At 45.2% G+C, this 25406-nt stretch overlaps 1 protein-coding gene across 10 annotated transcripts in view; it reads right to left on the reverse strand.

Moving 5' to 3' along the window:
• The window catches only part of LOC135401580 (CUGBP Elav-like family member 2), a 254196-nt gene that overhangs the window by 47799 nt on the left and 180991 nt on the right, over positions 1 to 25406 (reverse strand). For all 10 annotated transcript variants that reach the window (XM_064634073.1, XM_064634072.1, XM_064634075.1 and 7 more), the window contains 2 exons: positions 3547 to 3672; positions 2117 to 2196 (listed from right to left, as the gene is read on the reverse strand). In XM_064634073.1, the coding sequence (XP_064490143.1) occupies positions 2117 to 2196; positions 3547 to 3672 (206 nt within the window). The remainder of the gene's footprint in view (positions 1 to 2116; positions 2197 to 3546; positions 3673 to 25406) is intronic.

Raw genomic sequence — 25406 nt, forward strand, 5'->3', positions numbered from 1 at the left:
TAGTTCAATTAAGCTAATTAGACAAATTAGTGAGGTACACTGAAGGAAACCACCCGTTTTGGCGGCAAAAACCTTCACAAGTATGACGCAGAAGGTTTCTAATTTTTTTTTTAATAATTAGGGGTCGCTTTTAAATGAACCATCCTGTATACGTACAACAACCGTATACAGTCAAACTCCTTTATAGCGAACACCTTTTTAACGAAAATACCACTACAGCAAATTTTTTTTTTTTGCGGTCCCGCTGGAGCCTATAGGTCCAATAATGGACATCATTTTTAACGAAAATACCTTTACTGCGAATTTTTTTTTGCTGTCCCCTGAGCTTCGTTGTAAAGGAGTTTGACTGTACCAGCACATATGTGATTATGCACGTTTACCTAAACTGTAGCTTCAAAGCCTATCTCGGTATATTATATTTGTTTTTCACTGTCGTATTTATTCGATGAGTGGTAAGCAAAATAACTTTCTTCAACACCATTCATTTACGCTAACACGGAAGTCTTTCCTTCCGCACGTAACGTCATCTGCATTACAAAAACGAAGCCATCGATCTCGAGGTCGATATCATCATCACCATGAAGGACGACCAAATCGTGAAAAAAGGAAACAAGTCTATTGTTTTCCATTTCTTGACTGATTTTTACTCGTCGTTTCCTTTCTTCCAGCCGGTGAAAGATTGTCCAGTTAAGAAAAGCTGCGTGTGGCATCGCCTTTTGACGGATGATGCAATTTGTTAGGGATGACGAAAAATAAAAATAAAAATAAGAGGGAGTTGAGATTTCGTCCGCACACGACGTGTCTTTCCGGGAAGCCATTTTTCTTCGTCTAATTTCGTCCCGATGTCAGGTTTTGTCGTCACCATGCTATACGGACGTGCACTCGTTCTGCTTTGGATAGATGGCTTTCCTTTCTCAGAGAGTTCGCTCAGTGGGAGGAGCTTAATATGCATGACGCAAAAATGCCGCCACGTTTACACTGCCCCCTCTCGGCAGCACCTGTACTTACACACTAGCATCATTGGCATATACCGATTTATACGATCGTTATTTTCTTTAGACATTTGAGCCTGCTTTCCATATTTCTATTAAAGCTATTCGGATCAGAGGTGCGGGTCCACAAGCAGAAATAACCACACTATGCGACGCGACACATTTCAATGAGAGCTTTTCATTGCTCAGTGACTGAGGCTGCGTTCCAATACTTCGCGCCCGCGAAGCCGCCTGATTAGGCAGCTGAGTAGACCACTTTGCTTGTCACTATTGGAACAGGCTTGCATAGCCGAGGCGCCTGTGGCGCCATCTCGATGCTCACGCAAGAAATCCGTACGGCGCAAGCCGGCAAGGACTCTAATGCGCTAAGTTTGTAGGACATCGTGCATAAACTGTCACCTTCACAACTAAACGTGTGTTGCAACTCTCTACGCAGTTTTAAAAAAACATACAACTATGTGCAACTTTACATTTAAAGCCAGCAGAAACAGCGGGCACGCTGGTACCGTCAACGCGCGTCTCCATCCCGGCTGTCAGATGGTCAGGCGTATAACTAGACTGCATCGATGCGCACTAGGCGGTAGCCGACCGAATAGCGGACTTGGCGAGATTTGGAACGAGACTTAACATGGCGGCACTTCCGGTTAGACCACTAGGCAGTCGACTAACCGGGGTATTGGAACGCAGCCTGAGATTCATAAGAGTACGATCGTTCAGCATCCTTTATCTGGTCCAAATCACGAAATGCGAAACATTAGGGTACAGGTGAACTCACGTTAAAAGTCAATAGGTACCTCCTTTTCTATATCATAATTCACCTCAACTTTATATTTTTTTTTATTTTCGGGATGGGAAATTTCTGGTAAATTTTCCGACGTTTTTATTTTTTTTTTAATTTTTAATTTTTCTGCGGCCTCGTATATCTACTTCTTCCCTATAAAACTAGTAAAATGTATGTATACAATATAGAACATGTCCCCGTACAACTTCAGTTGCTATAGTCTGAGCTCGTCCGGCGCTGTTTTCGCGTGTTTTTCCAACTTCCCGCTTTGTGCTGCTTGCACCATTTAAAAGTTTATCTCCAACGCTACCGATGAACATGAGCCGCATTCAAAGGGACTTACCTTCATCGTCTGCGAGTGGTTCATGGTCTTAATGGCGTTGATGGCACACTGCCGACTCGAGTATGTGACGAAGGCGCAACCTGGGAACATGCACTCTTATCAGCAAAGTTATTTAAACATCATTAACGACGGTCGTGAATTACTTTCGTTCTTTAAACAAATATTGGTTCCAATTGTTTGCGAAATATTCGTAACCCAATTATTTTAAAGGCCGTCTTTGGCCGTCAGCAATGGGTTTTCATTTACCCTTTCTGAAACCTCTAGACTGCCTAAATGCTACCCTATGACACTGCGAGCCGAAACCGTCGATAGGGCCTTGTGTTTTAGGGTTAAACCTCGTAAAACTCGATTTTAGCCCCCAATTTGCATCATCGTCACTTGCGGTAAAACCCGAAAAAGCCCGAAAATCAACTTGCCAAAGTCCTAATAAGGGCACTAGAGAATGCTAAGCACTACACATTCAACACAACTGTTCCGCATTTTGTGTTCATGTAAAATGCAACGAACGCCCTTTTTTGTTTTCTCTCTCTTCCACTCGACATCGTCAGATTTTACTCTGCTTTACAGCTCCTGAAATAAAACCTGATTTGTACCCCTCGATAAAAAAACAAAAACAAAAAAAAACAAAAAAAAAACGGACACATCGATGCCAGATCAATGTCAAAATGGGTGCGCAGAAGCCGCTTGTTTCTCGGTCGAATGCATAAGAAGTGAAGGACTTATTTTCTACGCGCGCTGACGAAAAGCGAAACCGAAGCAACAACCCCTAACCGCAACGGACCACGATCCCACGAGCGGCTCGTCGACAGGGGGCCCTGGTTTCACCGGGAAGATGACTGCGTGATACCGGGAGAGGCAAACTAATAGATCATTGCGGAACAAAAACCTAATGTGATCCAGAGCCAACCCAGGGTGTCTACCAAACTGCAGCCTTCAAATTCCCTGACTTTTCCAGGTTTTCCCTGACTATTTCAAGCGAATTCCCTGACAAAAACAAAAGGCCTGCTCATACGTTTTGATACCAGATCCAATTTAAAACAGACCATTTATTAAGTATTAGTGAGGCTACCCTACTTTTCTGCGTCAGAGCTTGTCATACTGGTGAACTGCTACTCGCAGTAACGTTGCTGCGGCATCGCCTCTCAACCATTGGTCGGCAATCGCGATTTGCCGCGCATCGTCACGGCACTTGTCTGCGATTTTCCCTGACTTCAGCTGCTTTTTAGCCAAATTCCCTGACAATTCCCTGACTTTTCCAGTCACATCAAAATTCCCTGACTATTCCCTGTTTTCCAGGTTGGTAGACACCCTGCAACCTCACAAGTTGGGCGCAACTAGGATAGCAAACAAGGAAAATTTTGAAACCTAAAGCACATTTTGCACCAGCGTACAAAACCTATTTAGGTCCGTTCATGAGATGAAAGATATACCTTTGCTCTGTCCGTTGGCATCCCTGAGCACAGTGCATTCCTCGATGGAACCAAAGGGTGAAAACATGACCCGGACGTCGCTCTCGTTGCATTCCTTTGACAGCATACCGATGAAAAGCTTGCGTTCTGTCAAATTGAAAGAAACCATCGGTATTAAACTACATCTCCAGTCGAGCGCAATTTCTCTGAAACCAAGAGGTTGTTATTGCGAAACTTTTACTCCATACCACACTATTCAATAATAGAGCTCTCCCTCTTTGTAAACAAAATGACGTCATAGCAGAGCCGTTTATGAGGAGCGTTTGTGCCATTCTGTGATCTTTTGCCGCCCGGAGATGGGGAGCCGCCGTGACGTCAGAGCCGTCATTGCTCCGCCCACTTGACCGGGATGAAAGGCGAGCCGCGTCGGCATGGGCGGGTGGGAGGGAGGGAGGGAGGATTTCAAGGCTGTGCCTCTGCTCCAAAATGGCGGAATGGGAGATTTCAAGGCGATAGCTCTGATCCAAAATGGTGCGACTGGCCTTGGCGCCGCCCATCGTGTGACGTCAAATGGCGCGTTTTGAGACGGGCTCCTCCCAATGGCCAAGCTCTCCTGATAAACGGCTCTGCGTCATAGTGTTCGACAGCGCCACCAATTTGGTATAGTTGAACTATGCTCGAAGTTATGGGGGCGAACAAGGTCGCGCCCGAAAACCACGAGATTACGATGACCCCTGCACTCTTAAAAATGAACTTCACCACATAGTACGCTCCTAGCCAACCACCATCCCGATTGACAACGTTCTCGCCCCTGATTTGTTGAAAACGGGAGGAGGAGCCTATTTTGTGCCGTGCATAATGGGCACAAAATAGGCTCCTCCTCCCGTTTTCAACAAATCTAGGGCGAGAACGTTGTCATTCGGGGTGATGGTTGGCTAGGAGCGTGCTATGTGGTGAAGCTCATTTTTAAGAGTGTGAAAGGGACGCGACCTTCGGTCCTAGTTTTCTTTCAATAGGAGGCAGCGAACAAGTGTGCGTTCGTGGAACCCAGCTCTCCCCTTCCGATCTGTTTCGGTTTCAGTCTGTCTACCAACGTCATGATGACGTTTCTCAGGTAGAGGTTCATTTTGTAGTGACGTTGTCATATATAGCCAACTACAACAGAAGGAGAAACGTCACTTTGCGAGATATGTGTATAAGGTTGGAGGTTTCTACTGCAACCACGGAAGAAAAGACTGTCGAGCACTATATAGTTGTGTTCAAATTAAGAAGGAAAAGAAATCTAGTCCGTCAACTACATACGCCGTTGGAGATAAGGAGGCGTAATAGCGCGCCAGAAGAAACACTGCAGCGCCATCACGCAGCGTAGAGCGTCACGCGGCCAGTCTTAACAGCCAATACGGAAGCAGAGTGAGTATGATGGGTTACATTATCTCGCGGAGTAGCGAGCGTGACCTCTCGTGTCCAGCCATTCTATCTGCGGCGCAGTAATATTTCGAGAACTGACGGACTAGGTTTCTTTTCCTTCTTAAGTTGAACACTACTATAGAGTGCAGATTATACCTCTGCTGAAAAGGGCTACATTTCCAGGTACTGTCCACCATGGGCGTAGCAAGGAGGGCGGAGTGGAGCACAATCGTTGGAGCGTCAACGTGGCAGTGCGCACGTGCGTTCCTAGACTGCTTGGCTAGGGCTAGGCTAGGCTAGGCTAGGCTAAGCCTAGCTGACATCAGCTTTGGCCGATTAGCCAGGCTAGTAAGTCGCTGCGACAGCTCCCGTTTAAATTTGGTTAAACGCTGGTTCGCCTCGTTTACTTCGGGTTTCGGTTTCTCGTGACGCGCACGACCTAAGCGGATTGCGAAGTAGTCGCCTGCTCCGTGCTCAGGTAAGCTGGTTAGCTCAATTGGTAAGAGCCCTGGACCGGTAATCCAGAAGATGTGGGTTCGAGTCCTACAGATGGCTAACCTTTTCAGTGACTTCCACCTTTCGTAACATAGCTTCTCTCTTTCCCCAACAATGAGCAAACAAACAACATCCGTTGATATCTGACTACAAAGCATAAAATACGACAAATGAGCGAGCAGTAACTATCTAATGGGTTCTCATACACTTAAACACGATGTACACCGACGAGGTCGACCGTATGTTTTACGCTATAATGGTAGTGAAAAAAAAAAGAAAGAAAGAAAGAGAACGTGGAAAAGCAGTGGCCATGAGACGCATACCAAAAAACGAAATTCCGCGTCTCGCATAAACGACGCGAGAGGAAATTTGGGCACAAAGAAGGGACTTCAAATAGACAGGTTCATTAGGTGCGAGAGACTTTCTTTAACGCAGGTATAGTGAATTAAGAGCGGTGTTTATAGGATGTCAGATTTATGTCCGCCGGTTGTTTTTGGTAGTGCGTATACAGATACGACATGTCGAAAGAAACCGGCAATTCTGGCTTTGAAGCCGTTTGTAAGATAAAGAAAGTCATGTACAGTGAACCCCCGTTATTATGACCATGGTCGTTCCCGAAAATTCTGGTCATAATGCGGAATTGTCATATTAACGGGGGGGGATTTGCAGAGGCTTCACTGCATTGTTCCCCAGGATTATGGTCGTAAAGCGCGTATGTCAGATTATCGGGGGTCATATTAACGAGGGTTCACTCTACATAGCGTCGGCAATTCTGGCTTTGAAGCCGTTTGTAAGATAAAGAAAGTCATGTATAGTGCACCCTCGTTATTATGACCATGGTCGGTCCTGAAAATTCTGGTCATAATGCGGAATTGTCATATTAACGGGGGGATTTGCAGAGGTTTCACTGCATTGTTCGCCAGGAGTATGGTCGTAAAGCGCGTATGTCAGATTATCGGGGGTCATATTAACGAGGGTTCACTGTGCATAGCGTCGGCAATTCTGGCTTTGAAGCCGTTTGTAAGATAAAGAAAGTCGTGCACAGTGAACCCCCGTTATTATGACCATGGTCGTTCCTGAAAATTCTAGTCATAATGCGGAATTGTCATATTAACGGGGGGGGGGATTTGCAGAGGCTTCAGTGCATTGTTCCCCAGGAGTATGGTCGTAAAGCGCGTATGTCAGATTATCGGGGGTCATATTAACGAGAGTTAACTGTACATAGCGTCGAAAAGACTCAGTGACCGCGAAATAACGGTAGCTATACGAGGAAGACAGGCTTTTTACTTGCATAACATGGTATGCACGTTCGTGATTACTGCTGACTTCGATAGATAAACTTATCCTGTAACAGCACTTTATAGAGGTTAGAGTACGTGTCCTGACTCGTTAAAACCATTCTCGTCAAGACAAAAAAATAAAAGAGCTTCCGAATAACGGCAGCAATACCGTGTTTACGACGCAATGTCCTTCTTAAAAGAGACCTCGATTCTCCATTAAAAACAGCTATTTTACGCGCACAGTTTCAAGAAATGAGTGTCGTAGATTCATGGATGACATCCAGCTAAGAGCGAAGATTAGCATTTTGTTTGCGTCCATTTTTGTTTGCTGTGAAACCGGGAGTGATGGGTTTAAGGTGTCCCGGCTGCTATGGAAGAGAACATCTTTGGACGACATTTTTCGTTCCAAGCTAACACCGCGAAACGACTGTGGCTATAATGGGCGTTGTCAGATGAAAGTCCTGCCAGAAAAGCCACAATCAACAGCGTCTCGATGCAGAAATAACTGCACGCGGGATAACGTAACAATTCGCGAGATCGCTAGTTGCCATGACACTCTCCGATGTTTCGCAGACTCGACTCAAATCCAATCCAATCCAATCCCGAGGAAAGATCGACTACACATACAAAAGTACGTCATATTTCTCGCCACGAGTTAATTCCCCGCGCATCAAAGGGGCGCCAACGAACAGCCGCCATCTTTAGTCGACGACAAAAACGGCTCCGCATAATACCGCATTCCTTCGGCAATTAGCCACCTGGGGCGCAACACGGAGCTAATTACGTCTGGCTGCCGGATAACACAATTAACCGGAGCCAATTTTCGGGTTCGCCATTCGAGTTCGCGACAGCGTGAAAATCGACCAAACTTTTTCCGTCCGTGAACAGGTGGAAAGTTTAGTGGATAAATCGATCGGAAAGGAGGTGGCAACGTTCAAAGATATTACATCCAAGTAGCATCCATGATACTTTAAAAGTACCTCAACGCGAATGTGTGTGGGCGCATGGATCGTAAGGAAATATGGAGACATTAGAACGGGCCTGTAAAGCGTGCTTTCACTGCTCGACACCAAACGATTGAGGGAAAGCAAGGCGAACGGCAAGGTAGGGACTTTCTTCGAGGGATGGCTTTCCCGGGTTCCAGTAAATTATAAAAAGAATAGCCCTGTGTTCTCGAGCTGGCTGGGTGACGGTAATGTTTTTGGAAATTAGTTTTTCCGAGGCATATTTGCGAGTAGCGTAACAACTGAGGCGCGTCTTATATAAGAGAGAACTGATGTTCTGAGGCTGGAACGGCAATCCAGAAGATGTGGGTTCGAGTCCTACAGCTGGCTAACCGTTTCAGTGACTTTCTTCTTTCATCGCGTCTTATATGCTTCGAAATTTTAAAAAACCAGCAAAATAAACATCGCAACAAAGTTTCCACTGCTAGGAAACTGCGCAAACCTGCATAAACACGAGCCACTGGGAATGTTAAGCGGGTATTTTTTTTCTTTTTCTTTTTTGTTCTTATGTCTACTATTTATCTGCAAAGAAGAAATGCCAATCTTTAGCGCAGCACCCAAAAAGCTGTTTGAGAAGGAAGAGGCAGGCGGGATAGCCCGAAAAGAAACGAATACGCGTGAAAGATGGAAAAGCCCTAGTAGGACACTCGGGGCACGCCTTCTTTTGGTTCATTTCAACGGAAGGAGTGATAAGCCTAATAAATCTGTATTCCAACAACTTTATTTTCATAATGAGGAATGGGTGTATATTCTATTACTGCTGGCAACCACGAGGTTTACCAGCCGCACTGGAAGAAAACGGAAGTAATGTAAGTAAGCTCTGCATCTGAAATTGACCACTGGTCATTTTCTGATGCAGGTTCGTAAACGCGACAATTTCTAGGACGAATATCAACTCTTCTGAGGCTCAAAGACACAAAGAGACGAACACAACAGAAGCCTCAAGGTACCACCACTTGCACTGTTCATAACGTATTTAATGTTCCGTGTGAGCACTCGAAAAAATGAAAGGCGCCAACTTGACAAGGGGCTCTAGATAACGACGATGGTTCACACACACACACAAAGAGGTGCCATTTTTCGATGGTTCGTCATTGTACAGCTAGATACGTAAGGAAGAGCGTTCCCGTTCATCGGACGCGACAGAAAACGTCTTGTGGCAGAAATCACACATCGCCATACATCCGAGCGCATTGAGAAGCATCGGCCAGACACGGAGCGTTGTTGTACTCAATAGTGACCTTTTGGGGCACATGTTCGTGCTTTTGAGGCACCGCTTTCTCCGCGCAGACCGAGCAACATTCGAAACGTGAGATCCCTTTTTTATGGACCACCATTTTATGAGCACACGCTTCCAGTAAACCTCGTAAAAATGGAAGATCGGGACGGTCGCACATACAGGGGGTGGGGGGGTGGGGGGGCAATATACGTACGCCCACGATCGTTCTATCTGGATGACAGTTGTCTTAATAAAACGGGACCCCCCCGGAGGCTCGTATAGTTCCGGCTGCCATGTAAATCGTAAGGGCTACGCTCCCAAATGATCCAATCCAAGTGTTTCCTTAACCAGCCTGTTCATTTCGTCCCTCGGCGACGTGTACTTTAATAAGTGTACCTCGTTTCGGTATCGTCTGGCATCGCTGCATGGAATCCAGTCTGGTATGGCGACTCATGCACTACGAGCAGTCAAATAGCGTCGGCTTTTTCGCCCCCCCCCCCCCCCGCACACACACACCCAGACGGGAGGAGATGGCGTTTTACGTTGCCTACCTGAGCACTGCTGACGATGGCCTAATAAGGCGGGAAATACAGAGACGACGAATAAAGAAAAGAGGAGGTGGGAGAATGAAAGACAGGCAGAGCGAGGTGAGACTACGTCAGCGAGCGCAATAGAGAGGTTCCTCGTGCCGCGACTGCCTTATTTTAATTGTTCGAGTCCTTAGGCACATTTTAGGCTCGTGTTTTGTTTCAGCTTCGAAACAGTTTCTCTTGCATCATGAAACGACAGAGGCGAACGCCGCACATGCGCTTTAGCAATCGACTCGTAGGAAACGCAATTTCGTTCCAACTCGTTCCGCGTCCTTACGTTATATTGGGCGAGCAGCGCCGAATGACATCGGCAAGATGGCGCTGATCAGCAGTGTTGGCCTGCAAGTGCAACAGCTATTTCTCGCAAGATGGAAATGTTTGCTGCCGCGGATTATTTAAGTTAACTGATCCCCCAAAACGTGTCCAACTCTGGTAAACGAGCTGACACCGAAAGCTGGGAAAGAAACCTCCAAGCTGGCGCCACCTGAACAAGGTTACTGAGGGAACGCTCTATACTTGGGGCAAGATCGACTTAATAGAAATTTCTCCTGACACTCCCGGTAGCGAGAGACGAAAAAAAAAAGAAAAAAAGAAATAGAAAACATAAACCCGCATCCGATACGGATTTCGTAAGCTTTCACTGTTGAACACGATGGAAATTCATGTTCTGAGGCTGGAACACAGAAGAAGGGAAAAACACACACAAAGCACCCTTTTCTTCATTCACAATTGCGTTCGCACACATGGACGGATGGGACGTATAGCTGTCAAACGAAAACCTAGCACATCGCGCGGTTTGCCGTCTGCTCGCCAAAGCCGTGACGTCAGAACCCTCGCTAACCCGGTGATGGGATATGACGTCATTTCCGCTAACCTTAATTTTTTTTCTCCCACCGAGGTTCGCTCCCGAGTTACACGGGTTGAACTAAAAAACAAAAACAAACAACCAAAACGCACCCTTTGTTTACAAAGTCACGTACCCAAAGAACGACGTTGTGCTACCTCCCTCATATCTTGCCAGCTATGCTTATACTACACTCTTAAAAATGAACTTCACCGCATAGCACGCTCCTAGCCAACCATAATCTCGAATGATATCGTTATCTGCCCTGATTTGTTGAAAACGGGAGGCGTACGCCTTTTTTGTGACACTTATGCTGTTCATAATTGTCACAGAAAAGGCGTACGCCTCCCGTTTTCAACAAATCAGGGCAGATAACGATATCATTCGAGATTATGGTTGGCTAGGAGCGTGCTATGTGGTGAAGTTCATTTTTAAGAGTGTAGCGTCCAAGCACAACCTGTAAGTTGGTTCAAGCTCGTTTGGTGTTCAAGACGTATGTCTTTATGCCCGACGTGCCAAAAAAGACGTTTTCTAGCGCTTACGAAAAGTAAGAAAGGGGTGCTGGTGGGTGGTTGAGAACACGTATAGACGAGGAGTAAACGAGCCCGCAGAAACGAAACTATCAACGAAGAAAAACATATCGTTCCACCCCAAAACACCCACAGAACCATTCATCACACCAAAAAAACAGACGGTCCACAGATACGCTACGGTAGCAAATGTGGCGTCAAACTAAATAACGCGCCGTTTTCCCCCGTATTTACATAACCCACCGGAAACAGCAGTCAGCGACAGTCTATCAGCGCCCCCTGCAGCGATACATTTCAGCCAGTGACAGGTCTTGGCGCACGGAAGGGGATTTAGGCCGCCCACACATATCCACTCCCGAAAAAAAAAAAAAAAAGAAAGAAAAAGGGGGAAGGGGGCAAAGGAGAGGAAATGGTACAGATAGAGTACGCTCAATTTCAACTCTCGAAGCCAGAAATGCAATAAGTAAATATCTTCCTCGGCTATACGAGGGGAGAATTCCCCTGTCGATTGAGGGAGGGAAAAACCGGGGTCCTCGATATCAATCTACACGGGAAGTATTGGGAGCGCAAAATGAAAAAGGATGTCACGCCTGGGAACGGATTCAGTCACGTGCCATACCGTACACATTTGCCCCCCCCCCCCCCCCCCCTGCACACGTTGCTGGTGGCAACCGCAACCTTGCGACGACCTTAGGGGGTACCGACAGCTACGGTTTTTCGTTTTAGGGTTAAACCCGATTTTTCACGATAGTTCCCCCCCCCCCCCCCCGAACAAATGTTCAAGAATTCGGGTAAAACCCGATATCAATCCGGAATTTTTGCATTCCTTCAACTTGTCGTCCTACACTCTTAAAAATGAACTTCACCACATAGCACGCTTCTAGCCAACAATCATCCTGAGTGACATCGTTCTCTCCCCTGATTTGTTGAAAACGGGAGGCGTACGCCTTTTTGTGACACTTATGTAGAAATGTTAATTGTCACAAAAAGGCGGACGCCTCCCGTTTTCAACAAATCACGGGAGAGAACGATATCACTCGGGATGATGGTTGGCTAGGAGCGTGCTATGTGGTGAAGTTCATTTTTAAGAGTGTAGCTAACCATCAACATCAACCCGAATGATATCGTTATGTTCCCTGATTTGCTGGAAGCGGGAGGCGTACGCCTTTTTTGTGACAATTATGAACAGCATAAGTGTCGCAAAATAGGCTCCGCCCCACGTTTTCGACAAATCAGGGACGAGAATGTTGTCATTCGGAATGATGGTTGGCTAGGAGCGTGCTATGTGGTGAAACTCATTTTTAAGAGTGTAGGCCAGGGGTCGGGAGCCCGCGGCCCAGCTGCGCTACAGTTGCGGCCTGCACTCTTAAAAATGAACTTCACCGCATAGCACGCTCCTAGCCAACCATTATATCGAATGATATCGTTATCTGCCCTGATTTGTTGAAAACAGGGGGCGTACGCCTTTTCTGTGACAATTATGAACAGCATAAGTGTCACAGAAATGGCGTACGCCCCCCGTTTTCAACAAATCAGGGCAGATAACGATATCATTCGAGATAATGGTTGGCTAGGAGCGTGCTATGCGGTGAAGTTCATTTTTAAGAGTGTGGCGCAGACCGAGCACACGACGAAAATCCCCGGTGTTTAGTTGGGCGAATTCCTAAATTCAAAAGTGCGCTCTCTGTGTTGCCTTTCCCGCGCTTAAAATTAACGAGAGGTGTTTGTCGTATTCTCTAAACCGTAACTTTGTGAGCGAAACAAGCAAGTACGTATTACAGTATTAGTTGCACTTGTGGAATGGTCAGCTTGTTTATTCAACAGCGATTAATAATTTCGGCAGGCTAATTTAGACTTATTTTAGAATGGGTCCGAATCTCATCTGCGGCCCCTGGAACTGTAGAGGTTCCCGACCCCCTGTGTTCTAGGTAAACCGTCGGAAAAGTGAATCATAATACAGTCAAACTCCTTTATAGCGAACACCTTTTTAACGAAAATACCGCTACAGCAAATTTTTTTGCGGTCCCGCTGGAGCCCTATAGGTCCAATAATGGACATCCTTTTTAACGAAAATACCTTTACTGCGAATTTTTTTTGCTGTCCCCTGAGTTTCGTTGTAAAGAAGTTTGACTGTATCAGCAAAGAGAGCTATTTTGTGACAACCTCCTCCCTCCTGTTTGTCCTCCGTTTATAATCCCCTCCTGCGCAGGAGTCAAAGGCGAACTTTTGTGGAGCTCGGGGGGTGTATGTTTATTCACACAAAAGGAGATGTCAGCCAGGCAAGTGCCGGCTTGCTACTCCTTTAAAAAAAATGAGTAAGTAAACAACAGCTCGGGCAAGTGTTTGAATACCGCCGTCATTCACTATCCCAGTTGCGAGCGGAAATATAACGATTATTGTTTCTCGTCCCACTGTCACAGCAGCGGCTTGTTTCATATACAGTCAAACTCCTTTACAACGAAACTCAGGGGACAGCAAAAAAAATTCGTAGTAAAGGTATTTTCGTTAAGAAGGATGTCCATTATTGGACCTATAGGCGACCTATTGGACCTCCAGCGGGACCGCAAAAAAATTTGCTGTAGTGGTATTTTCGTTAAAAAGGTGTTCGCTATAAAGGAGTTTGACTGTATATGTCTTTCGTTTCACCCGAAAATTCCCCGATGACGTATCAAACAGACATCGTAGCGCCCGATTTCTCGTGTGTAAGTAGCACCCGATTTTTACCACCCGAATTAAAAAAAAAATCATAAAACCTGAAAACGAAAAACCCTAGCGGATACATTCATCCAGGCTACAAACCCCGGTACGTTGCGCAAAGTGAGATTCCACAATGCGTATATATTCGTTAAACCCGAGCTTCCTAAACCCCTCGATAAACGGCACGCGTATCCGAAAATAAAAATGAAACGTTAAAGAAAGTATATAGCTCGCAAATGAAAGAATGACGCGGTGAAAATAATAGGACAGCGCGAGGTTGAAATACGCGTTCTAAGTGGTTTTTGTGTGGCAGCACCATTTCCATCGGTGTTATTAAAAAACGCCCGGTCGTCGAATGGGAGAGTCTCTTGTCGCTATGCAAGTACATGCTAGAAAACTTGGTTAGAGGAAATGAAAAATATGTCGTACAGTTGGTGCCATATTGTTGCAGCCAAAGAAACCTTCACGAAAGCGACGCCATTCCAGAAAAATCGGAAGCCTTTCAGACGCGTGTCAAGGGTTCGAGCAATAATGTTATAACACACGGATTGAAGCGCGATGGCTACTCAGGTATATGTTGATTCCTCTGCTCAACTTATTCGAGGGAGATAACTACTTTATACGTAAGAGGGTTGTCCACGTTAAAGGAGGTAAGAACTCCTATCTGCATGTATTTAGTTACGGGTGTAATAGGTGTAATATTGTTCTTTTACGCTTCGTAATTCTATTTACAATTTATTGTTCGATACCTCTCCTTGATAACGTGTTCAGGGTTAATACAAAAACGCACTTTTTTTTCTGATACGGGCGAGTAGACGCACCGCCATCCAGACACCTCTATCCGTTGTTACGTCATCTGAAGAATTGTAGCACATAATCGGACGCCAACGCGGAGGTACACATAACGTTCTGCTTTACACTCTTAAAAATGAGGGGGGGGGGGGGGTGTCGAGGTAGCTTGCCGTTGTTGGCCGCACTCAAGTGGGCATCGTCACGACTATAGCCAAAAATGAAGTTCACCACATGGTACGCTCCTAGCCAACCATGATCCCGAATGATAACCTTCTCGTCCCTGATTTGTTGAAAAAGGGAGGAGGAGCCGATTTTGTAACCATAATGCAGTACATAATGGCCACATAATAGGCTCCGCCCCTAACAAAAAGCGAGAACGTTGTCATTGGGGATGATGTTTGGCTAGCAGCGCACGATATGTGGTGAAGATACGGACCTATCAGATTCATCTATTCAAAAGGTGTCACAACCAACAAGCTAAAATCTCCGTTCCGAGCCGACGCAGTCGGCGGGCTAGCTTGGTAGAGCTCATAGCTCCTTTAAGGTTAGATTTTCTGTTGATGACGATCTCGATGCCGATGACAACGAACGATGAGCCCAGTCGGATACTAAACCTTGGTACGTAGGACAGCCACGGTTGAAGCTCTAATGTTTCAACATCAACATTGAACGTGGAAGGCTTTTATGCTCACGATTTAAAGCTCTACCATCGTATTGAGTGCGCAGCAGACTGCCGAGCTTCAAAGGGATATCGATGCTGTTTTCATGTGATGTGATGTGATAAAGAAAAAAAAAAAAAAAAAATGGGGATGAGAGTTTCGAGCAAGTCGAACTGGCTACCCCAGTATACCTACACACAGGAAGAACAAGTTTGTTTTTTTTTTTTTTGCCACGGGTACCGCATTTCTTATTTTACCGAATTATATTTTTCGCGGTATAATTCATTACCGGCATTACAAGTGATCCAGACGGTTTGAAATTCTCGTGTCGTACGCACGGCGTCAGTGTGACCACACGAGGAGGACGCTCCTTTACGACGACACTGCTGTTCCGATTACCGCGTGACGTCACGAGGAGAACCTCCCATGCCGTGGGTGAACCGGAGAATTGTTTTTCCCAGGTCCCAAGTTACTCGGAGTCATAAGGAAAGATAAAGAAGCCTTTCAGCATATACTGCGGGTCTTCATTGAGGGCTTCCCCCCCAGTAAGGCTTCTTCTTCTGAGAGCGACGTTACGTGGACGAGACAAAGTTATCTTTCAAGCTACGCCACAGACAACGAGATTTATGAAATATGCGAGAGGAAAATTCATTTCCATTATGGGGGCCTCGTTAGTGCGTTCATATGATCTCGACATTCTCTCCGCGCTCGACAGATGGCATTCGAGTACGATGCATGCTCAGGATCCAAGGCTCCAAGATCGCTTTAGTGATTGGAGATGAGTGATGCTTCCCCGCAGTGGCCGCCTAATTGCGGTAACCCCTTACTTCGCTTCTCCGCATTTCGAAGGACGATCTCCTTTCACGACATGCTCGTCGAGAAATATCATTGTAAAATTGGCATTATGTCCTCTAGCCGTGTACACATGGAGAGAAACAACATTGTTTTTCAGTGTTACTCACACGTACGAGATCTCAGTCGTCATTAAAAAAAAGAAAAGGAAGGCAAAATTCGTGGATTTTTTGGGTGCAAATTATTTGATGAACGCCACCCAGGCTGCGCAAGGCACGTCGGGAATTGTCGTCTGCCGTTGTTGTATACAGCTGCCGGCAGTATCGGTACGATTTTTTAACTTATCTAAAAAAATCCAAAAATGAAAAAAAGCAAGAATGTTTATATCCATAAGATTCAGCGATTAAATTCAAAATTGCACAGCACAGTGCCGTCTTTGTTACGATTTCGCTGTGATCGCCGTGTTCACTAGGACTAACACCGACGACAAAAAGTATTATTTTCGGCTAGATATCGATAGCGGAGATTTTCGAGAAACGTATTTGAAGATGTCCAACTGCAGCATAAAACCAGAGCAGTCTGTGAAAAATTTTTTATGTCGCGAAATTCCCGCTTCACCGAGTTTGTTTTCGTCACCGTTTTGGGTGGCAGTAAGTTGTCATGGCGACCCCCCCCCCCCACCCCCCCCACCCCCGTGGCAAAAACCAACTAATCAGAGGCCCGGAACCGTGATTGACAGGTCGAGCCTCTCTTTGGAGCCCCTCCCAGTGGCCAGACTCCCCTTTTGATACACGGCTCTGACTGGGACAACACCGGTGCGGACAATATCATCCGCTCGTATGTTATCTCGGAGTATTGCCAAACAATCAACGTAGCGATAGAAAGAAACTTTGCCAAGAACTTGGTGTGGAACTACGCGAAATGAGACACGCTCTCTCTCTAGGATTAATTAATTAAAATCTTATAAAGAGCGATCTGCATAAACGACACCAGCGCCCTCTTCCTTCACCGGTGGAGACTCGTTTTCGATATTTCGCCTCGGGCTGTTTTTCCTACGTGACTAATTGGCGCTCTTCAGAGAGGGGGAAAAAAAAAAAAAACCCCACTCTGCTTAGCATGCACCGCAACAAGCTATTCTGGGTTGTACATGGCGTTTTGAAAGACGCCTGGATGCTCGTCGAGGGATCATTTCTCGATGCCACTGGGGCTGCTTTTTTCCGGTAATGTCTGTACATCGTTCATAGCCCCCGTTACTTGGCGATGCTAAGATCTCAAAGCGCCATGCTAGCATGCGCGTTGCTAACATCTCCATCATGAGCAGTGATGGACACTAACTACTTCTACAGTAGTTTAACTATAACTACTAACTACTTCGCGATGGAGTAGTTTAACTAGTAGTTCAACTACTTTTGAGGGGAGGTAGTTAAAACTACTTTTTTAACTACTGCAATGTATTTTAACTACTTCTCTAACTACTTAACGTTGTCCATCAACGCCAATCCCATTCTATAGTGTTCTTGGACACCTAAATATGAATCACAAGCAGTGATAAAATTACACATGCAAGGCACAATTGCTCTGCACCTCCGTTGTCATCAAACAAGTAGCTCAAGGTAAAAGTCGGGAGCACAATCGTGCCGTAAAGCTTGCGGCAAAATCGGAAGTAGTTGGCGCCTGCAGTAACCTAACTACTGTAGTTAACTACTCGAAATAGTAGTTTAACTAGTAGTTGCACACTACATTTCTGCAAGTAGTTCATAACTACCTTTTAACTACAATCAGGTAGTTTAACTAGTAGTTTAACTACATGTAGTTAACTACTGGCCATCACTGATCATGAGCATCGAGGTCGTTCGTCAAAATTGCGCACTCTCAATTCATAGGTCCGTCATGATTTTTCTCAGATATGTCATAATGAAAACCCACGTTACGCTTGAGGCAAGGCCGTGAAAACCTGTATATAGTTTCTCAGCGTCCGTCACCAGGAAAAGGGGTGAGGGGAAAAAATCCTGGGCTCACTATACGTTCGTTCTCTATTCAATGTGTGTATGTCAGGAAAGAGATAAAAACACCGCATTTCGTCAGTATAGGCGAAACCTGACGAATAGATTCTTTCCATCGCTCGCGTTCACCGCACCCGGCAAAATCTTCTTCTTCTTCTTTTCTTCTTCAAAATCTTCTTCTACATTTCTTCAAAGGAAGGAGAAGATGAAGGCGTTTACGCGTTCGATACCGTTCGACCGTCATCTCGGTAATATCATGTGACGGGTGACCGCACGTCAAACTTTATGCTATAGAAAAGCGAACAAAACAAGCATGGCGTTACACACAAGAACACTCTTTACGCTTTGCGGGTAGATCGTCTATTACGACACCAGCAGCCTTTAGAAAAAGTAATCATTTCTGAGAATCACGGGAACAATTCTTTCGGCACAATAGAGTGAATAATTTTTAGCATTTTGTGGCGAGCGTCATTTTGCGTCAGACCATTTTGTTTTTTCGGTTCGTTTCGGGTTCGCCCACAAAGGTTTCGGTTCCGGTTCAGCTCCGGAGTTCACATATATCGGTTCCATTAATCGGTTCAGAGGCTGTATAAACCGGTTCGGAACCGGTTCCAGATTCTAATACAAAACAAAATTATAGGTAGCCACAAAAAAATGATACAAGATCTCTCAGTTAGGCCTTTACGCATTTATTTCTGTTTTTCGACCAACAGTACCCCCCTTTCACCCCTTCCCCAAGCAACGTTCTAGGCAGGCAGACCGCTCGAACCTCCACATCACCCCCCCACCACCACCACCACCACCACCACCACACACCAACCCGAACCGAATCGGTAACCGAAGTTTTTTTATATCGGTTCGGTTCCGGTTCAGCTCCGAGATGGCGCTAATAATTAAGGTCCACTTCCGGTTCAGTTCCAGCTACAAATTACGGTTAATTCCGGTTTTCGGTTCGGTTCGACGCTCTGCTCGCAGCCATCATTGCTCCGCATTTCGGGCCCTGGAGAGTCACGATCCCAATCATCTCATAAAAGGCGTGAGGTGGGAGGGGGGGGGGGGATATGTTTATTAAGAAAAAGAAAGGAAAGGTCAGCCAGACGAAGGTCGGCTTGCTATTCCAAAAAAAAAAAAAAAAGGAAAAGAAGGGAAGAAGGAAAGAAAAAGGGACGAAGTTGGGACCCTGCTACGAACTCACGCGAGGGTCGACGTGGCGCGTATCGAAGAGCTCGATCGTGCCGCATATTAGTGCATTCACCGGATAATATCACACCTGCTCTGTTTACAAGTGTGATGTTATCTGGTGAGTGCGCCAGTGAGTGGAAGGTCCAAATCCAGTCTAGGGTCGACAACGAGAGGATGATCCCATATATATTACGTTCTTTCATTGAAGCTCCCTGGTTGGGCGTCTATATATATATATATATATATATATATATATATATATAGTGATCTCCCCATGAAAGACATTATGAGCAGCAACCCCGCCATTAATGGTCTTCCTTCGTAATTAATTATCGATAAATTGGGGGGTCTCCAAAGCGATCATGTCCGTGGTCTCATTTTGTACACCATGGGGTTCTTTTAAGAGACATCTGAAATCTTAGCATCTCGTATTTCACATCCCACAACGCGGACACACACACACACAAAATAAAATAAGGCTATAATGTGTTTGGAGAACGAGTACATGGCAAAGTTCCAGACCAAATCAACCATACATTCTATTTAAGCAGAGCGTTCGCTTATTAAATCTCCGGCACCGGAAGCGGGGCGCCGTCATAATGATGTAACTTCCGGTCATGGTCGCGTCATTCCATTTCCTGTCGATTTCACATCGAGGGATGACAATTAAGAAAGTTGTACGAAAGGTCTACCAGATGAGGACGGAGCAGGAGTTCGTGCCCAAGATGTAAACAGAGGACGTCATACATGCTCGAAATTCGTGGACAATTTCTTTGTCGACGAAGAAGGAAAACTGCAATGGCGTCGTTTCGTAGCAGCGCTTCGAAAATATTCAGACGCACTTGTGTCCGTAAATGCATCGGAAAGAGCTGGCCATAATTTACTGAAACAAAGCTTTTTTTAACGCAATTTTAGAGCACTCCATTACTAATTTTAGAGTACTCCAATTACTTTCCATCCGACTTGTTAGACAGAAGTAGTCTTCGAGGTAAATACACGCGTTTCCAAGGAAACCTAAGGAGGAGTAAAGGCCTGAGTCATGGCGATGTCGGAGCAGTAAATAAAAAGTCATCTTGAAATATTTTGCGCGACAAGAAACAGCGTCATTTTAATTTTTAATGAAGTGTTCTCCGGTTTCGATTCAAGCGACTAAAACCACTAGCTTTGGGCACCCATGTTCGGGTAAGTAAAGTCACGTGACCTGGCGCGGGCGCCAGGCTAGCAATTTCCGAGCGCTAGGCCATGTGGCCACATTTTCTTGCCAGAGTCGGATTTACCTGAATCCATACAAAAAAATAGTTTTTTTTAACAAAAAAGAGCGAACACCGGTACTTTTGGAAGCGCAATTATACTGTTCACCGTCAAAAAGCGATGAGTGAAGGACCTTCAGTTTGCTTCTGCTGATAATTGTGATAGGAATAAGAGTGAGAAGGAAACAGGAGACAACCATCACCTCTCAGCTGCAGCCTATTTTGGGGTATGTCCGCTCATTTCTGGCAAGAAAACCGTTAATTGAACTTGGCAAATTGCACTGAGGAAGTTTGGTAAAATTACTTGTAATTCGTTGCAGAATTTCCCTGTCGATAAATGCAGTTGACCGTATATTTTTTTCTGTAGCATGCTTTGCCTGACGTAGCTGACACTTAAGAGATTTCATGGAACGCGTTACGTGTGCCAAAAAGTGTTGGATCAAACCTCCCGCACAAATATCCACACCAAGTAACGTTGCCCGCGAGAGGTTCTTCACCTATTTCACCACCAGTGAAGCGGATAAATCACGCCGATAAATATGCACTAAAAATCTTTGCCGAAATCCAATGTAGAGTTGGGCAAACATCTCCATATTTTTCTTTTTTACACCAATCGAAATTCTTTAAAGTATGCAGTAAAAACCCTGAATGAAATGTTTTTAATGCTTGTTGTACGAAAGCATATTTGACGACGTATGCGCATTTAATTAGCGATCGAATCCGTCATTCAGGACAAAGAAAGCCTGCACCACACATAAACGATGCAGCTGGAAGCACCACCGCGGTGAAACACCCCATCTCATCGTCATCATTTATTGTTGTTGTTGTTGTTGCAGCTGGAAGCTCTGTTGCTTTTTTGCACCACGCCTGTCTTGGGGAAAGGGAAGGAAACTGGCCATGTACGGCCCATCCACCGTGATGGGCCACCGTACGAAATGATGTCGAATATTTGTGGGCCGTATTTCGAGTCCCACTGCAACATCGAAAATATTCTATTGCGACCGCGAAAGACGAACCAAAGCTATCCAGAATCCAGCAATACGTTCCAAGAAGGAACAACACCAAATAAATCGTGACTATGACCTGGGGTGATTCCAAGAAGGAAGCTCTCCTATCTGGCCGCAAATATGGCAAAATATGCATTTTTCGTGAATTTTCGTGCGAAATATGTCATAACGTGCAAAGCATGCATTTATATGCACCATGGAACTCTTCTATAATCGGTCCCACACCCAGACCAAAAGAGATTTTTTTTTCATCGTCCAGACAGAAAACCATGTCGAGAAAACAAAAAACAAAAAACATACATACATTTGGCTGAAAATTCGCGCTCTAGTCATTACCAAATTAAATTCTAGGCCTAAAACCTACAATGAAGACACCCCTGCTTTCCTACAGCTGGAAGGTGCCAATAAGTTGTTAAAGTGACGCTATTTAGGTATGCATCGTGCTTCTTTCAAGCGCTACAGAGTATTTTATATATATAAAAAGCTACGAAATGCTGTTTTTCCGGGTGGGTTACGATCAGGCGGAGGTGTTATATACAACGATGGATGACTATAATTACCTAGCTCTTAAATTCTACCATATTGCTGGTGAGCGCTAAAGAGACGAAGACATAAGAGAGGGAACACAACACATATATAGCGCATGTGTTGTGTTCCCTCTTTTATGTTTTTAGCTCTCAGCAGCAATATGGGTCTCATACCAACAAGCCCAAATTTCACGCCTCTTCCTTTAATTAGATCTCTTCGGGGAAATGTGAGATTGTGGAACTGGAGCCAGTCATTATGTAAAAATCCCCGAAACACGCAAGAAACTTGTCAACTTCCAAATTTTGCTACGCAAATGAGCCAAATAATTGTTTTCTACAATGGATCCCCACTATGCCGCAATGAAGAATTGGGCCTTATTTGCAGTATACTGAGGATGAGGAGCGCCCTCTGACCAAGTTCCTCGGCGCCTTTTGGGAGAACCTGAAGGATTCGTTATGAAAGAAATGCTTTCATTTAAATTGCGTTCTCAGGGCCAGCGCTTCCGACGGGATGTTCATCCTGCATGAGATGGAGGAATCATCGAAAGTGTGGAATCCACGCTCGCAGTGGTGTATCACACTTTCCACCCTCGTCACCAGAAGATGACAAACACCTGATTTAGTTCCGTCTGTTCCCAAATAAATAAAAAAACTAAGGGGAGGAGATGATTAAAACAATAGATTCCATCTCCTCCGAGCACATCATCATCATCGGGCGAGATATCGCGGGAGCATTAGTTTTTATCTTCACTGTGTTTGTATTTGCTCGATAGTACGTATCTTGAAAGTAACACGTTACTTTCACGGGTACTTGGTATAATTAACAAATACTTCTTTTTCAGGTCGAGTATTTAATACCTTACTAAGCTACTTCTAGCTTTTTGTCTATAGTACTCGGTAACTTAACTTGAATACTTTTTTTTAGCAACTTCTAATAAGGCTGACATTATGATGCTACGGAAAGATAAAGGCTTAACAACCCGTCATATAAAAAGAAAAGGGCATATATAGGTGATCATCAAATGAAACCTAGGGATCAGACTGCAAAAACCATAAAAAAATCTTTCTCCGTCGCCTAATTAACTTGTTCGGCATCGCCCCCCCCCCCCGTCATCTGCCATTTGAACAAACCCAAATCTTCTTTCGAGTTTACTTATTGCGACCGAAAACGACATCCCACTGAGGAACAAAAAAAAAAAAAAAAGCTCAATATACACTCGCGTCAACCGAAAAATCTAGGAACGGGGGAAGATATTTCCTTAACGAAGCAATAAAAGCAAGGCGTCAAAGATGTCGCCTTCGCTTCATGAATGGCTCGGCGAAAAGAAATTGCTCGGGACGGCCAATCAAGTTCCCTCACGTAGATTCTTTGGTTCCTGTTTCAGGAAAAGATGACGGGGAGAAATGAAATCTAGCGACGTGCATAGATAAGGAACTGTAGAAAGAGGGAGAACCGATTCAAAAGATTTGTGTGTGTGTTTTTTGTTTTTTGTCCGTACTCGAAACAACCCGAGAGAAGAGGTCTCTAACAACTGGCTCTATTTTCACCCGACATAAAATATTTAAAGAAACTGTACTCAAAGCTGAGGTACATTAGGAAGCCTTATCAGCGCAGCCGGTATAATGGTGGCGTGGGCGTACGCCCTTTAGGCCGCAGTTTGTCTACAAAATATAGAACCTATAAGGGGAATCGAGCTCCGTAAGTTCCGTTGTAATGGATGAGGGCAAACATTGTAAGTTTTAGCTCCGGTCAAAACGTTCGTTAGAAGAGTCGACCACCTTCCGGACCAGAAGATGATGTCACCCGTCTTGTACGAAGCCACACAATTCTTCGCTATAGAATACACAATTCATACAAATTCATTCAAATTCCAGAAATAAATTTGCGCGCGGGTGAATGGCGCTATGCCCACCCTGTCAAAATGACCATGGGGAATATCCTGCGACACAGCCACAAGATATTCCGTAGCAGACGACAGGAAAAGACGCTGACGGCGTCATCTGCTAAGTGTCGTCTGCTAAATGCGTAGTACGCCAGTCCCGGTATTCCGGAACGGAACTTCGGCTCTGTGAGCAGTGTTTTCGCTTTTTCTTCCACTAGAATATTCCGTGAGGATGAGATATTCCGTAGCAGACCACAGGAAAAGACGCTGACGGCGTCATCTGCTAAGTGTCGTCTGCTAAATGCGCAGTACGCCAGTCCCGGTATTCCGCAACGGAACTTCGGCTCTGTGAGCAGTGTTTTCGCTTTTTCTTCCACTAGAATATTCCGTGAGGATGTCGCTCGTGTGAATACACGAGTCAGGAAAAGTTATTTATATCATGTTGGTTTTGACGTCACCCGGGGATCAACACAGGACGCCACGTCACCGCTGATGTGGAGTCCTGTGTTGTTCCTGACTTCGTGCTGGTCTATTGTCTACTTTGCTAGGGAGCTTCCCCCGATTCACCCCTCAGACCCTCTCTCCCGCGAACATCTTTCCCGGAAACATTTCTAAACGACGAGAAGAAGATGAGGCAACTACATCAGTGACGATGGGATGAGGTGATTCACCGCAACCAGATGAGGCAAGCAAGCTGAATGACCCTGGGAGAGCTATTCGGAAGACTAAGCACATCACACACACAACGCAAACGCACAACATTTCTTCCGGTAACATTTTATCCGGGCACTGATTAATTTCCCTCATGTTCAGTGGCACTCGTTAAGTTCTTTGTTCTGAGTGTTGATGTGCACGGTGAACCATTATTAAAACCACGCGGCCACACAAAAAACGTAAATTTGACCCGACAGATTATCGTACAAAAAAGAGAGAAGCAAAAGTAACTGGTTAAATAATGGGTACGTGGCATAACATCTAAGCAATCGTGCAATATCCTTACTTCGACTGACGATCATTCATCCACAAGCCGTTTCGCTACACAAACAATATATGTAGGAGACGCTTCCCGAATGTCAACGCAAACTGACGATCAAACAGAACTGTTGAGCGATCACTGTAAATTGCAAATGTTTTTTAGTGTGACCGCTGAATCCGAATAGCTTCTCTATAAGGCCACAAAAAAGACTTAACGAGGTGGACAGTAAAGAAGAATGGAACTGTGATACCCGGAAGTTGTTTATTTGCAAGAACTACCACTTGGTGCTGTTCAATCCGGACCTCTTCACGAAGGGGCCAGAAGCTCCGAGAAGGATGAATGAGAAAACACGTTCATGGGAGTTATCCACAACAACTTGAAGAAGGAAGTGGTCGACCACTGCCCAAAAATAACCCTTCTATCCAAGCTCTCGGATCAAGAACCGTTACTGAACGTTTTGCCTCCCCAAGTACTTACAGCTGCTCCTTTCAAACCATCTCACAACTAATACCCCTGTCACACGGGCAGTCTTCAATGATCATTGAAACCAATGACCATTGAAATTGCGTGTAGTGACACCAAGTGTGTGACGTCTCAACTTCCCAAAGAGTATTGGATTCAATGTTCCCCGACAGGTTGGCACGTTACACCCTAGGTGGCGCTACACGCACTTTCAATGACGATTGGTTTCAATGGTCATTGAAGACTGCCCGTGTGACAGGGGTTTAAGACCCATTAACCAAC

This window comes from Ornithodoros turicata, chromosome 7, assembly GCF_037126465.1.
Source record: "Ornithodoros turicata isolate Travis chromosome 7, ASM3712646v1, whole genome shotgun sequence".
Lineage (NCBI taxonomy): Eukaryota > Metazoa > Arthropoda > Arachnida > Ixodida > Argasidae > Ornithodoros > Ornithodoros turicata.